This window comes from Thunnus maccoyii, chromosome 6 (genome assembly GCF_910596095.1).
Source record: "Thunnus maccoyii chromosome 6, fThuMac1.1, whole genome shotgun sequence".
NCBI lineage: Eukaryota > Metazoa > Chordata > Actinopteri > Scombriformes > Scombridae > Thunnus > Thunnus maccoyii.
The window spans coordinates 20,824,470-20,835,256 of NC_056538.1; the positions used below are offsets into that span (position 1 = coordinate 20,824,470).

General features: G+C 39.6%; 1 protein-coding gene across 2 annotated transcripts; it reads right to left on the reverse strand.

Moving 5' to 3' along the window:
- Nucleotides 1–6,312: 6,312 nt before the first annotated feature.
- sptssb (serine palmitoyltransferase, small subunit B) lies at nucleotides 6,313–10,527 on the reverse strand. 2 transcript variants are annotated; one of them, XM_042414641.1, is made up of 2 exons: nucleotides 10,226–10,527; nucleotides 6,313–8,203 (listed from the first exon to the last, which is right to left on the reverse strand). In XM_042414641.1, exons 1-2 carry the CDS (start codon nucleotides 10,239–10,241, stop codon nucleotides 7,953–7,955), a joined length of 267 nt encoding a protein of 88 aa, XP_042270575.1. In that variant the 5' UTR covers nucleotides 10,242–10,527; the 3' UTR covers nucleotides 6,313–7,952. The 2 variants fall into 2 exon arrangements, with proteins under 2 accessions (XP_042270575.1, XP_042270576.1); XM_042414642.1 differs by having other exon boundaries at nucleotides 10,008–10,527.
- Between the last annotated feature and the right edge of the window lie 260 nt (nucleotides 10,528–10,787).

Sequence of the window (10,787 nt, forward strand, 5' to 3'; positions counted from 1 at the left end):
ATGAGTGAGCAGGAAGAAGGGAAATGAAATTTGGGAAATGGAGAGGGTTGATGGTGAGATGAAGGGGTGAGGATGGAGCTACTAAATAGGAGAAGCTTATGTTTACATAAACCATTTTGATCTTCTCTTCTCACACACACTTTTCTTTATCTCCTCACCTCCATTTACATGCTCTTCTTCTTCTCCCTCCTTCCCAGCAGCTCAGGTGAAGTGTCCCTGACTTGCCCCTCCAGGATAAACAGAAGGAGTGTAAGATATGCAGCTGAGTCCTGAGAGAGAGAGAAGTTCCTCTGGGGTTCTCCATGCCCGACCTCAACCCCCATTGTCTCTCAGCCCCATTCAGACCACACACAACAGCAGCGGTCAGCTTACAGTGCCCAGCTGGTCACAGAGGACTCAGGCACTGCTCACCTGTCCGTCCATTTAATACTGGCACCGACCGACTGCCCTCAGCCTCCATCCACATGGACTATGGAGCGAAGGATAAGGAAGAGTTAACTTACTCAGAGGGTGCAGCCGAGCAGAGAGAGGACCAAAGAGGACTTGGATGGATGGAGGGAGGTGTATTGCCTTACATTAACCCTATTCATGTAAAGGAGATCTCGAAGCTGCAGTGAATGTGTATAGAGTGAGTTAGACAGGGTGAGAGTGAAACAATAAGATAGACTTGTTTACAACAACCACTTATTCAATTTATCATTATTCTCCTACTGTGCTCACCAGCACTAGTAAGGCCAAAGATTGTTTTTTTTTCTTTACTGTGGGGTCTTATCAAAGAAAATCTAGATCCCACAGAATTAGCCGCTAATGACTTTGGCAAGAGAACTGTTGGCAGTAAAGACACATCTCATGTAATCAGACAGAGTACAAAAACACTTTCCCCTGCCACACTTGATCTGATGTTAAGAAACAGCGCGATCCCATTTTCCACAAAAGAAAAGCAGTTTTAGTTATTGCAAAATTCATTATTGCTAGATGGATTGTGCACTCAGAGAACTAGATTTTAATCACACAGACTGATATTGTATATGTGCAGAATATGTAATTTCATTCGGTGTTGTTAATGAATGTGGAATTGGAGTATTTTTGCATTTACTGAAAAATGTTGTAATAAGCTGTTGATTGAGTTTCATCTGGACATTTCCTATTTAAAGAAAATATGTGTGATTCATTTTCTTGCCTACTGAACAACACATCATAGTTTAAAGAAGTGGTCTGACATTTTATGGAAATATGTTTATTGGCTTTCTTGCTGACAGCTAGATTAGAACATTGATACCACTCTCAAATTTCTTAGTTAAATATAAGCAGGAAACATCTATTGGCACCCCTGAAGGGACTGATCTTTTCATTATTAATTATTATTATTAACAATTATAAGAAATGTGTAACTTTATTCAACTTAACTAAACTTCTGGTCTGTTTCATATCATCAATATGATATAGTCTGTCAATTAGTACCTTTACATGAACATTAGTCCCTATTATGTCTTATTCTGATTTTAATCATGTTCAGTACTTGATATGGAACATAAGACACCTGGTTATTCATATCCCTTTGTAATGCAAACATTATCCAGGTTACTGTTCAGCTGTGCAGGAGTGTCTCTGACTCCTCAACAACCCAGACAGAATCAGCCAGTTAGCTTAGCTTAGCACAACAACCAGAAACAGCAGGAGGTCAGTCAGCTACCCTGGCCCTGTCTGAAGGTAACAAAAACAAAGCCCTTATGCTATGTTATGCTGAGCTAAGCTAACTGTGCTACTTGCTCCAGCTTCATATTTGACTGACAAACATGACAGTGGTGCCAATCATCTCATGTAACCCTTGGCAAAAAAGTAAATAAGCATTTCCCAAAATGTCAAACTATTTCTATAAGGAGCAACTTAATGGTAGCGGAAGCTCTTGTTTGTTAGGTAGAGTTAAAAGTGTTTTGTCAGTAAACATAATTTGCAGTTGACTGACCGCTGGCCTGATGGTTTAACTTGGCGGTTGGACAAATCAAAGGGGAAGTCATAGCAGAGTTTTTGGATCATTATCTGCCCTACAAGCTTCTTGAATGCTTTCCTGTACTGAGTTGTGCCTCCAGAAAACAGGAACTACTTACAAAAAATGAGATTATATTGCAAAATGTGGCTGATGAATGGATGGTTTACCACCTGCATGTTCCCCCTCTCCTTCTTCACAACTTATAGCCTTTCCTCCAACTCCAACTAACCTACAACTCCACCAGCAGCCTCATGATATCTTTCTTACCTTATACAGTACCTACATTCCCAAACAAAGGTCCCATACCTAATACACCAACTGCCCTCATGTGTCTATTTAATGACTCCTGTGATTGATTCTAATGCAGCATGTGATTTTTGTCTGGCTATTTGTGTTGTGTGTCTCTGTCCTTTTGTTATGCCTGGTTATGTTTGTTTTCTGTCTCTCTGTGGTACTCAGGCCCCTCTTGCAAAAGAGACCTGATTAAATAAAGGTTATAAATGCCCCCAAATCAACAACAACCCCTAAATAGAGGAACAAAATAAAAAGCCTTCATCTTTCACACCTCTGGATTTAGTGAACTAAGCGAGATGGTGATCAGTGTAGCTCTCCCAACAGAGTCCTATGATGATCAGGCAGGTTTGGTGTCTGTTGGAAAAACATATTACCAAACTCTGACTCACTTTCTCCCTTGTGTGTTTCACACTAAAATTCTTGATACCTTGTTAAACGTTCCTTCACAGCAGCTTGCACACATGTCATGCAGGAAAATTTCACTTTTTACAAGACACCAAATTCATTGACATATATTGACATATTTGCAGGGCTTGAATTACTTTTGTGATTGTTACCACATATTTGATCAGACACAAATGAAAATGCATGTGTATTAGTTCATGTTAAAGGTCCAGTGTGTAGAATTTAGGCAAAACAGACTTGGCATAAATTGACTATAATATTCATAAGTATGTTTTAATTAGTGTATAATCACCTGAAAATAAGAATCATTATGTTTTCGTTACCTTAGACTGGGCCTTTTATATCTACATAGGGAGCAGGTCGTCTGCCATGGAGCCCAACACGTTGCACCTCCATGTTTCTATAGTAGCCCAGAATGGAAAAACCAAACACTGGCTCTAGAGGGTCTTTTGCATTTTTCGCAGCCACTTTAGGTTCTCCTACATTCTTGGAAGGGGAAGGTGAAGGGAGGTGTATTCAGTTGGTTGCCATCTGCAACCCCACCACTAGATGCCACTATATCCTACACACTGGTCCTTTAAAGCCTATACACCATTCACAATATCCAGATTAACATTGCACTCACAAATACATGTAGGAACACAACACTCCTGTATGTTATACGCTGCTCATCAACATCTATGAGAAAAACATGTTGTCATGTGTCCATTGACTGCATCAGGGTTTGGCTCCAGTTATGTTTTCATACCTTGTTGGTCTCATGTTTTTATCAAGTCAGCCACTCCTAGGCTCATATTGACTTATTGATCCTTCAGATATACCATGGCACTGGGAGTTGTGTCTTAAGGTGAATTCCTCTTCCATCTTTGATCAACAGAGTATGGCAATAATTGCACAATGACTCTGAACACCACAGCACAAACCTTGTCTGATTGCACAGAGATCAGTCTAGAAAGAAATCTGGTGTTGATATGCAGTAGACATACAACATAATTTATCTTCAAACCATAATAATGTGATTGTCTACGTGATCTCTGTTGTGGATGTGATTATATTCCCAAATCATGTTACCACATGATTGTCTAATCTGATCTATGCTAATTGTTTGCTCAGTGGATGATTAGACAACAATGTGTTTAAAACTTTTGTTTTAGTTCAAAATTAATTTCCAACAAGTAAAGAAAGAAAATGATTGAAGAATATTTACAGGGCTTGTTAGCTCACCAAGTGTCCCTGAATTTCTGTTTTATGGGGGGGAAAACACAATTTTATACCCAGTGTGAATTCAACCTTTTGGAGATGACCTCCTGACTTTTTCCATGTACACATCTGAATCCTTAAAAGGAGACGTGCAGTTAAAAGAGTGTGTTGAACCAAGCCTCAGCCTGAAACACTACACTGCATAACAACAGACAGAGACACACGCAAACACACACACACACACACACACACACACACACACACATACACACCCAGCAGAGCAAACAATGTTCCCTCAAAAGAAGCCCGTTGAATGACACTATAATATGTTTTAATAGCAGGGTAGTGTCTTATCTTCTCTCTCTCTCGCTCTCTTTTGAACTAACTCATAGAGTAACCAATCACTGCAAATTGTTGTTTCACAATGAATCATATGACTCACACAGTCAAGTGGAATACATTTGTTGGCCATATTAGTTGATCATGTGAGTGACCAAAAAAAACAAAACAACACTTGCACAATGTAAATTCATCTGACATCTTTAAAGTATACAGATTTGTGGCTAACTCTCAATGAAGGCTCTGGCAGATAATAAAATGATTATACAATTCATTGATTTTTGCACTTTATAAAACATCAAATGTCTCAAGATACTGATGGTATGTAGTGACAATAGCTATAAACATGTTCAAGTACAAGCAGTTTATGAAGGCTGTCCTGTGATTAAATGATAGTGACATTCACTATTTCTACTGCAATTATATATTTAATGTATATAACTGTAATATAACTAACATGTTTATGTATCTCTGAACATGTCCCTTAAAACCTAATGGATTATGTTTACAGTAAGTATAAATACATATTTCCTACAGTCGTGGACACTATGTACAAACACTTATATCAAACAGGACACACAAGAACATGAACAAAAACAAGAAAACAGCTGTTGTGTTTGTCTTTATTTTTTATTTTATGAACATTGCAGTGAGATGTTGCTATCATACAGTACAGTACAAAAAAAATGAGTTTTACAAAAGTGAAGATAAATGATAAACTGGAAATAAAAATACATTACCAACCAATTATTTACCAGTAAACATGAATATATCACCTCATATCAACAAATTACTACATATATCACATACATGCTGTAAAATCAGTTGTGTGTGTGTGTATATGTAGTTTGTGGTTAAACAGTAGCCTTAGGTTATTACCATGGAGACATTCATTGTAATGGCACACGTGTGTGTGTGTGTTGGCAATAATATTAATATTTGAACACTTTCTGGGGTTTTCTCGTAAACTGAAACCTAGTGGTGAGTGGTGGTGTCGGTGTGTTTTTCTTTGTCATGTACCTCTCTGTCTGTGTACCTGACAGTTGCTAAGAGTTCCCCCAAGTTGTCTTTGAGAGAAACGGTCACAGGCCACATGTAAACATGACAGAAACAATACACCACCACCCCGCTGAGTGTGTTTAGAGCATTTGTGTCTTCAGATAGCTTTGTTTACACCTTGTCATTAAGGAGATAACCTCTGACCTCTTCCTTCGTGGGATACAAATTAACATGTGACCTGTAAACAGAGGACAGTTCTTCAAAGATGCTGAGGCAGACTTCAATCCTAAAAACATGCACTATGTAGAATATCATAAGAATTTTACATAGTGCATTTGGTTTTTTTGTATTGGAAAGGAGAGGAAAGGGAAGGAAATGAAGATAAAGGAGAGGAAAGAAGAAGAAACTAGAGAAAAGTAGAGGAGAGGAAAGAAAAAGAAAGGAAAGGAAAGAAAAGGAAACGAAACAAAAGGAAACGAAAGGAAAGGAAATGGCTTCAGTAGTATTTTGGGATGTGTTTCGGTGTGGACGTTGGAAACATATGCTGTTGCAGCCATTGTGTTCCAACATCCTGGGGAAAAAAACCAAGATGGAGGTGTCCAATTACAAGGCATAAACATAATTACCTGACTGTTCCCTCTACTGCAGCCAAACTGATAACCAAAACAATTTCCTGCTCCCTCACCCATCATCCATGTTAATAATATTGCAGGAAATTTGCAGTGCAAATTTAATTTCAGCACCATAAATTTTACACGATTCTACCAGCAAGCCTTTAAAACCCTATTGTGTTTTACATTGGTATAAACTGTGTCCGTGCCAATAAAGAGGGTGGACCCTGCAGAGCTTGTAGGCATGGAGAGGTTGGACAGTGTCTAGAGAGGGGAAGGTGAAGCCCCTGGCCATTCATTCTTGCACTGTCTGGGGAGAACTGGTTTGGTGGCTCTGCCTCTTATTGTGTGAATTCACTTAATGTGTTACAGTCCATTGTGTGAGAAATGTGCCACCCAAGCTTTTATTTCACTTGTTCTTCCATTTCAAACTGACTGCTTGTGTTTGTGTTTGTATGTGAGGCGTACAAAGCCTTCTGCTTGTTTTATCAGCGTACATTCAAATCAAAAACCAAACTTGGATGAGAAAGACGTATCATCAGATGTCTTTATTTCCTGAATGTTGCAGTGATGTGTTGCTATCATATATAAATAAAACATTCATTTGGTGACAAGAGATGTCTTCTGTCTTAAAGCTTCTTAAAGAGCTCCTCATTCATGGTACAGAAATGTCCCGGACTACTGCAAAACTAAATGACATAAACGGGAAACAATATAAAAGCATGTTCAGCTGGAGTAAAACATAAAGAACAAATTATAGTATGTGTTATTTATGGCCACAAGAGAACACAGATATAAATAATTAAAACAGTTTGGTAATTGACATTGTAACCAGCCAAGCATTTACCAGTGTGTATAAATATATAACTCCATATAAATAAGGTTAACATAGAGATCATGTTTAGACTGTAATCAGCGAGCCCTTGACCCAAAGCACAAAAGTCAAAGATGATCTTGAACACACAACTAAACGCAATGCTCAGTGCTCAACTACTAGGAAGACAATGTTTTTGGTTGGCCAGTCAGGCTTTGCTTTTCATTCAGGCCAATTTGACTGCAGTGTCTCTGCATTTTTACATGTGAAAGCAAACAGTTTTGCTTTGAGTCCAGAGGCTGTTGATTAAGTAAAGCGATGTCATTAACAAAGCCAAGCCTAACACACAAAGGTGTGTTTTGTCAATATTTGATAATGCTCAGTGGTGAGCACACCTTCCTGACATACCAACAGTTAAAACACTGGAGATAAAGAGAGGGTTCGGCACACATCGATGCCATTATTGCAGTTTATTCCTCATTTTGACAAGGAAATCAGCAAATGTAGGCTTAGGGACAAACATTCCAACAACTGACAGATCCCTGATCATGACGCTTTTTGATTCATTGCATAGCTTTAGCTTTTCTATCAACTCTCTCTTTAAAGATCAGCTACACAATGGCTTCATGAAATGTGCAATGTACCCTGCCAATTAGTGTTACAGTGCATAAAGGCAACTAAAAAAGGTGATAGTGGTTCTGATACAAAACCATAAATCAACCAGTAAGTGCATGCCAAATATGTTGGGATGACTGCTAACTCCCTCTTTATCTGGGAGTGCTTCACAATCAGTGATAACATGTTGTCACAGATACAGCAGATAAACAAAGACATAAAAACTGCGGTATGGCGGAAGGAAGAGGGTCTAGTAGTATTTTGTAGTGAGACAAGCATGCAAATCTACTACCCATGTATGATCCTATCATGCAAAACCCAGAGGTGATATGCACTCACACAGAACATAGGGTAAGAAGAATTAAAAAAAACAACAAAAAGGACAGACAACATTTCACAAGACGTTCCACAGCGAGGGTGTGAAAGAAATGTACAGTCGTGTGTCTAATACCGTGGGGTAAGGCCAGAGGGTTTGGGATGTAAAGAAGATAGTGAGGCTCTGATTTCCAGAGCATTCCTTTAAGATCTTCATGTTTTCAGTCTTGATTAGGATTTGCTGAGGTGACTGATAGGTTCAAGATTAATGTGGTGTTAAGAGAGGCTCAAGGTGCTCCAAGAGCTACGGAGTTGAGTTATAGAAAATGATTAGTGGACTAATCCTTTCCTCCATATTCTCTGCTTTCTTTTAGTTCATGAGTGCCATGGTGCTCTCAGGCTGTCCACCGCAGATGCCAGAGAAAAACTCCAATGCCAGACGTACGTGAATGGGCACAAAGACATATGAGGTGTAGATCACCATGGCGATGGCAGAGAAGAGGATGGAGTTAAAGATGGACTTTTCCCACGGCTCCAGGACATAGATGCCTGTGATGAGAAGGTACTGGTAGTACAGCCAGGCCAGGTACTCCCTCAAGTTCTTGAAGTTCATCCTGCGGGCTGAGAGAAAGACAGAGAAATGCCAACATGTAAGAGGATAAAGAAACTGTGGTAAAGGTCAGGGATACACCTATGAGGCCACTGCTCAGTCTACAGTGTGATAAATATCTACGGATGATTCAACAACATCTCTGAGTCATGATTGTTACTTTACTTGCAGTGATGGAGGATGTATTCAGATTATTAAGTTAAGTTTAAGTAGCAACAGCAAAGTGTGCTTTAAGTATCAAAAGTCAAAGGAGAATTACTTCTCTTAGTGTTATTGGATTATTATTACTGATGTTCAGCATTTAATGTTGTGGCTCGTCAAATTAAGCTATTGTATACAACTTTATATACTGGTTGCATTGTTTAATTTATAGCAATGCATCATATTTTATAAGCTTGTCATACATTTTTGTATGTAAAACCTTGAAATTAAGTAATGGTAATTACAGTGTTGTCACATGAACACAGAGGAGTTAAAAGTCTGATGTTTACTTCTGAGATGTAGTGGAGTAGAAGTAAAAAATAACATAAAATGGTAACACTCAAGTTGTACTTAAGTACAGTTCTTACTCACTACCTGTATTTTAGTGGGTAAATATAAGGAGAAAACACCCTGAACAAGAGGAATTTACTCTCTATGGGAACAAGCTGACTACCAATATGCAGAAAAGAATATCTCATAGTGCTCTCATCAGGTATCATTTTGTAATCATGAAGACTGATGCTCCAAACACAGACGAATATATTCTGTCCCCTGTTTGCCATTATCCCTGGGACAATTGTGTAACCACAATGGAAAAAAAGACCCCCTTGTGACTGTGTTTATTAATAAGGAGGTGTGAAGGGGAATTAGGAGCACTCCTCTAGCCCCACGCAACCCAAAGCAGAGCCCTGAGGGGGCAATCAACAGGCCATATGGGAGCTCAGGGTCTTACAGGCATTAGTTGTGTGGGTGGAGAAACGCAGAGAAATTAAACCCAGGGGTCCCACATGGACCAGAACAGCAAAAACCTTCCTCCCTTATTTTCTTGGCACATTTCTCCCCATACTTACATGATACACATACACGTATTACACATGGGACACTTACGAATGAGTTTATGCTGTGTGAGGAAAGTAATGAGCAATGGTTTTCCACAACTACAGAACATACAGCACAGGGCAAAAAAACATGCACTTCAGCCTACATATGGATAAAATAACGCACACTTGTTTTAAAGTTTGCTTGGGTTAACACTGTTTGCAACCATTTTAACTGTTTTTTTCCCCAAATATCAGATAAAATCGCTGTGTTTATTTGAAGCAGGGTTCACATAGCCGCAGGCGTTAACAGATCCTGCTACACAGGCAGGGGGCGGGGCCAACAGGTGCGCTACAGGTGCGCTACAGGTGTATACTCACCTGGCTGTGTAGAATATACTTTATAAGTAGAAAGAATGGGAAATATAAGCCACGTCCGTTTTCAGCATATCTTCTGTGTACAGGATGCAAACAAATTAACTTCCTTAATAGCCCTTAAATAAAGACAACAACAAACCTGTTGTTGCTTTCTACTCAGTCTCTTATTATAATTAAAATACTTGATAAATGCCTCAATTAACAAGCTTGGCCCACAGAAGTACCAAAGCAAAAGTTGTTCTTCTTGGCCTAATGATTTAAATAGGTAATTATTAAAGACTTGCACATAGAAATGATATATTTCATCACTTAGCTGTCATATTGATATTTTTAATAAGCAGAGTATTAGAGGGGGTATAGCAGCTCTTGAGCACCTAGTGTAGCCTGAATTATGTATAACAGAATCCATACGACTCACCTCAGCAGCCGACGTCAGTTCTTCTGGATATTTTCTACTAATGATAGATTATTATACAGGACGAGCCAAAGACAACAGCCCGCGTCCCGCTGCTGCTGCGTTGCTTTGTGTAAACGAAAAGCTGTCTCACCAGTTTGCCACTGGCCTATATGTAGTGGGTCACACAGACTATGAGAATGACACCACACCCACTACTCGTGTTTACACTCCCGACTCACCTGGCTCACAGATCATGCAGGTGGAGTGGCCGTGACACACAGGCCGGTGTATGAGTGTATGTAGGCTACGTGTGTGTCCAGGCAGCGAAAAGAAAACAATCCTCGCATCAGAAGCTAAGGAGGTTTCGATGTCTTGGTTGCAGCCCTATTTGCGCCATGTGAAGTCCGCTGCTTTGTGCAGCATCTTAAAACTTTCTTCAGCCCGTGTGTCGCATCCTCCTGCGCATCTGTCCCACCATGCTGCAGCCCGACACTGCGCCGCAGTACCACCTCTGACGTAGGCAGCCAGCAGCAGCGCTGGTCTGCTGCACAGGATGGGAAAACAAGCCGAAACAGCACAGACATCACACTGGTATGCACTTATACCGCAGCCTTGGGTACTGTAGTTTAAATGAATTACTATATGGAAATGAAAGATTGAACAAAAATGGTCAGAAATGATACACTGCACATGAAATTATTTCCAACATGCTCTAAATATTAAGCTGCAGTGTTTGCACAGTCCGTAGCTCATAAACCATTCACAAACAGTCATGCTTCTCTTTATCTCCGCCTTTGGTAG